Source organism: Bufo gargarizans, chromosome 6 (assembly GCF_014858855.1).
Source record: "Bufo gargarizans isolate SCDJY-AF-19 chromosome 6, ASM1485885v1, whole genome shotgun sequence".
Classification (NCBI taxonomy): Eukaryota; Metazoa; Chordata; class Amphibia; order Anura; family Bufonidae; genus Bufo; species Bufo gargarizans.
In genome coordinates this window covers 103,806,046-103,811,590 of record NC_058085.1, presented here as the reverse complement: position 1 = coordinate 103,811,590, position 5,545 = coordinate 103,806,046, and the positions used below count along the sequence as shown (strand labels likewise).

At 38.9% G+C, this 5,545-nt stretch overlaps 1 protein-coding gene across 1 annotated transcript; it reads right to left on the bottom strand.

Annotated features, from left to right (window-relative positions):
• Nucleotides 1-1,497: 1,497 nt before the first annotated feature.
• LOC122940956 (glucose-6-phosphatase catalytic subunit 1-like) lies at nucleotides 1,498-5,172 on the bottom strand. Its single transcript, XM_044297901.1, has 6 exons — nucleotides 4,826-5,172; nucleotides 4,195-4,304; nucleotides 3,796-3,904; nucleotides 3,523-3,538; nucleotides 2,606-2,711; nucleotides 1,498-2,254 (listed from the first exon to the last, which is right to left on the bottom strand). Exons 1-6 carry the CDS (start codon nucleotides 5,053-5,055, stop codon nucleotides 1,746-1,748), a joined length of 1,080 nt encoding a protein of 359 aa, XP_044153836.1. The 5' UTR covers nucleotides 5,056-5,172; the 3' UTR covers nucleotides 1,498-1,745.
• Between the last annotated feature and the right edge of the window lie 373 nt (nucleotides 5,173-5,545).

Sequence of the window (5,545 nt, the reverse complement as noted above, 5' to 3'; positions counted from 1 at the left end):
TTTTGTTTTTTTATAACAAGTTGTCTGGACCATTGTACAAAACATTCTTTTACATCTTGTGCCACTTTACATTTTCCTTATGGATTGTAAGCTCTTGAGGGCAGGGTCCTCATTCCTGTTGTTTAAATTGTTGATTAGTTTGCTACTATGTAATATATGATTTTGTCTGTACATGTTCCTCAAGTTGTAAAGTGCTGACGAATATGTTGTCGCTATGAAAATAGTATTATTTCTACTATGGGTCCAAAGTGGTGAGAGCCCATACCTTCAACTTTTGCTTCATCTAGTGGCAATTGCTACTGTCAGAATGTTGGGAGGAGCATTTTATTGTTGTACCCCCATCTGAACATGGATGTAACTAGAATCCAATTAGCTCAGTAGCCCAAAATGGTCCCCACTTTGTCATAAACTAAACTACAGTAAGTAAAACTACTACCATATGTAAGAATGTGTATTAGTGCTCTATAGCTGATCTTCCTCAGAAGGAAGAAGCCATATTGTAGAGGTAGACAAATGTCCACCATCTTGTCTTTTTCCCAAAAAATTATGAATAGTTCCTCTTCTCAACCATAGCTAAATAATTGTTAGGTTATTTTTGTTGAATAATGATAATACAATGAAAAAAAACCTTATTATAGAAAAACAACCATATTTATTATAATAAGTTTAACAATATAAAACATACCATAAAAACAAGACGTTATTTCCTTTGATCGTCGTATTACAATATAACGAGCATTTCAGTGACAAATCTCTTTCGCTTCTAGAGAAGTAATAAACCTGAAATTGATTGGCTAACAAACAATAAACAATTTTTGTATCAGAGATGGAATGGGCATAGTATTTTTTTACTGGATGGTACTTAGCACCAGTGGCGTAGCTAGAAATGACTGGGGCCCCCCTCATACAGTAATTTTTTTGCAACCCCTTCCTTTCATGCTGCCCCATTCCTGTGGCTAGTAAAGATCACTCTCTCAGACCAGGCCTGGCAGCTGTTCCATCCATTTTCTACACTGTCTATACTGGCACTGTATATAATTTCATTGTGTAATACTGTTGAGGGGGCCCTGACAAAATCTTTTAGTCCTCTTCCTCATGGATGGCCCGCTTCTGGGTCAGGGCCCCAAAGCAGCCGCTTCCCCTATAGCTACGCCCCTGCTTAACACCTTTTTAGGAGGTAAGCAAAAGCTTTTATCAACCATTAGTGTTGTCACGGCTTGATCAGTTTTTTTGATGCAAAAAAAATGTAAGATAATTGTACAGGGTAGGAAAGATATGGCTGCATTCTTCCAGAATCTGCGCCACACCTGTTTATATGGTATTGCAGTCCAGCTCCAGTCCAGCTCCAGTCCAGCTGAAATGGGCTGAGCTGCAATAGCACCATTTCTGGAAGAAAGAAGCCATATTTCTGTAATCCAGGACAACTTCTGTGAGCCATAAATATGGAATTGAATTGTAGCCTCCATTATTTTCAATGCAACAAGTCCTATACTTGGCTGATCTTGACAGTAGAGCAGCCCTATACAAAAACATCAGTCTTTTTGTGATTCCCTACTAGAAGTTCCTTGTAGTCCCTACTAGAAGTTCATTCCATAGCTTGACCTTTTTTCCTTCATAGAAATTCTGTAGTCACTAGTACAGGAATGTATTTTCCCATGTAATCTTTTTAATTACATGTGTGGTAGAGGACAACCATCTTGGAATAGTGTCCTGTAGATGTCCAATGTAAAATGTGCAGTTGACTCTTATAGAATCTTCTCTTTCTTGTTTATAATGTGGGATATACAATATGGAACAATCCCTACACAGGTTAAGGGAACAGCAGCACTTTTACAGAAGGAAAGGAGGTAGAAGATCATCTCAACATTTGTAGGTGGCTTGAAGCTGTCAAAAATATGGAGTACTAACAGAGATGTTGCCATACAGCAGAGACGGAATGGGAACTGCCTTGAAAGTTTCCCTTGACAACTTTCCTTATACATTTGGGAGTTGAGCGCCAGGCCTAATCCAAAGAGGATACCAAGATTCCTCAGCAATCCAGCAAAAGGAGTGGTGTCGATGTGGATCCATTCAGGGCGGTCACACCATCTCTTGGCCTTCTCCAGTGTCCACAGGAGGTCCACTCCCACTGCTTTCAAGACCAGATAGAAACCCAAAGCAAAGGAGAACAGGAATAGAGTGGTATATACATATCTCTTTAAACTGGCCTTGTAGATGTATCGAACATTTCCAAAAACCTCAGCTACCAGCATTCCTATAATAAGAAAGAACGGTACAATTAGCGGTCAAATTCATGAGTGACTGATTTTTTTAAATATAAAATGTGTTTAAATATCGAAGGTGGCCGTAGATGTTTTGGATGGCAGTCAACATGGTCATTCTCTTCATGTTAGGTCCATGACAGTGTAGAAAGATGAGCTTACAGACAGTTTGGGCGCAACTTATTTTTGGAGAAATACGAGTTCATATAGGGAAAAGTGAACATGTCTGATCTGCCATCTATCATATACATAATTTTGAATGATCTCTCTCTTCTATGGGTTATGCTGAATTGAGCTTCTCCTAAGTAGGAGGTGCTGGAAGCATTAGGCACTGAAATACTGACCTGATATGACTCCACACACAACCTGATGGGGAAAGTGAGCAGCAAGGAATATTCGTGATAGACCAACGCAAATCTGGACAACCCAGAATCCAGCCCACAAAGCAGCCTGAAGGACATCTAGAAAAGAGAAAAAAAGTAATAAATACACAAAAATATAGTTGTAAATCTATTTGTCCATAACTAGATTTTAAATCTCTCTCTCTATCTAACATTTATCTAATACATATTAAATCTATTTATTAGATATTACATCTGTCTATTACATTAACCTATCTAATAGATATTAAATCTATCATCTATTTCTCTGGTCTCATAGGTCTGCTGCTTTCGGATAACATTTGATTCTGCCTTTTTCAAGTCACACATCTAAACCTTTACCACCATCTTCATAATATTAAAACTGTGCTGCTCACCAGAGAATCCACTCAGGTGAGCAGCGCGGTTTTAATATTATGAACATAGGAATTCAGTGTGAATAGAACCCACCACGCCTGAAACCTGCAGCGCTCAAAGTAGGATTGACTATTCGGTACTGACTTTCTTATATTTCTTACCACCACCTGCAGGTTTTAACTCAAGAACATCTCTCGTATTCGCTCCTTCCTTACCTGAGTCAAGTCAAAGGCTATCATATGCCCTCGTCATCTGCTTTCTCTATTGCCTCCCATTTAACACTTTTGCACCCCTCCAATCCTCCAATCTATTTTCAACCCTACTGCCCAGTTAATCCAACTCTCCCCTTGTTTCTCCTCTTCTGCTGCCCTCTGCCACCCCTTTCACTGGCTCTCCGTTGCCCAGTGAATTCAAAATAGTAACTACTATGTATAAGGCTGTCCACAATCTGTCCTCTCCTATCATTTCTGATCTGCTTTCTAGATACATCCCGACACAAATTCTCTGATCCTGGAGCTCAGTACCCGGGCACACCAGACTCTCTCCAACAACTGAACCTTCAATAGCAACCTGGAAACTAACCTTTTCAGGAAAGTCTACCAACCGGAAATAAGCATTCTGCCACTACACAGCAGATTTTTTCCTCACCTACTGTGTCTTTCCCTTAGAGACGATCTATTGATCTATCTATCTATCTATCTATCTATCTATCTATCTATCTATCTATCTATCCTTACTATTTATTACATTTTTGCTCATCTAACCTTTATCATCATCAGTATGGTTATATTAATTACCTGCTTTTAAAAGTGATTGAATGTTTCTTGTTCAACAAGATTGTAAGCAGTGAGGTCACCATTACATAGTAGACTCCAGCTGAACCCATGGCATGACCTGAAGGACTTCCTGTGAGAATACATTTTTTATATTATTTACATGATATAGTCCGAATATACAACATTCAAATATCCTGACACATAGATTAAGACATCTACGTAAGAGGGTTTATTTGAGTATACCAGTATTATTTTGTTAGACTAAACATAGCACATTTGTGTATGATGTGATCTAATAACTGGATATAGTATATGTGTAGTGAAGGGCTTTGCAATTGCAAAAGACCTGTGTATCGTCTATTTGCTGTGGGACACAAGACACAAGACACTGACATGGAATCTGAGATGAGATTTTCTCACCTGGACCAGTCTCACAGGTAACAGGAAACTGCTGGATGGTGGGGGCAGTCATATTGTTGTAATATTCAGTGTCATGCACCCACCAGTATGGTCTCTGGCCAAACAGAATCCTGGAAAAAAAAAAAGTAAGTAATTATCAAAGAATCCTATAGATGACTGTTAACATAACATAATATTGTCTTCACAATGAGACACCTGGCACAAACTAAGAAGCTGAAACCCCCAAATGAACAAGTGTGAGCTTGACTAATGAAATACTGATTACTTATATGATATAGACTACTTAAGATGATATAGATAGATGATAGATACAACAATAGCAGAACTGGATTGAAAAAGTAAATATAAGGTGCAAGCCTGAAGAAGCCTGAATCAGGAATCCAAAACGCTCCAGGAGGTACAAAATTAAAGTTTTTGTTATTCACCCAAAAGGGTTGCAACCATTTTTGGGGGAACAAAAGAACTTTATTTTTGTACCTACTGTAAAGTGCTGCCATTTTATAGCACGATAGATAGATAGACAGATACTGTAGATAGACCTGACCCATAAACACAATTTGAAGATAATTTAGATAATAGACAGATCCTTTTATGAGAATAATATCATACATAACTTCTCTGACATACTCACCACTTGAAGACAAGGTTGAGCCAGTCCCCGATCACTGCCACCCAGATGAGTTTGATGCCCACTGATTCACAAAGGTGGAACCAGATTGGGAAGAAAACGAAGAAAGTATTTCTTAGATCAGCAGCAAAGGAGATGAACATGAACCAGTCTTGGGAACCCTTGTAGTTCATCTGGAGGTATTGGACCATTTGGACTCCAGAGTGGTAGAGAGCATCCATCCCGGTCTCCATCTCTTTGTTGAGCTCTTAGAAGGTTGTTTACTTGCTTTGAGTCTCTTCATCTGAATACTTGCAGCCTGCAGCTGCCTATTATACGGTCTGCATCTCAAGCCAGTCACTGTGATCTTTGACCCCCATGAACATCCCCGTAACAACACATTGTTGACAAGATTACATGGATGACGCAGGTAGGGGTAGGGATAAAAGCTGTTGACCAGTGTCATATTACTGTGAAAAGATGAAGAAATGGTGAAAATAACCTTGTTGACTATGCAGAGGGCAGAGTCCACCTATTAAAGGACGTCAGAATGCCGGTAGTGCTGAAAATGCTTAGCTATTAGGTGATACTGCTGTTCTTGTCTGTTTGTTCATGAAATTAGAAGGTAATGTACCTGTCTGGAATGAATTATATAGAATTTTTAACTTAGTCCTTGTCCACTGATATTGATTAGCTGGCAGAAAATACTACTTCTGTTCTATGCACTTATGCATACATTATCCA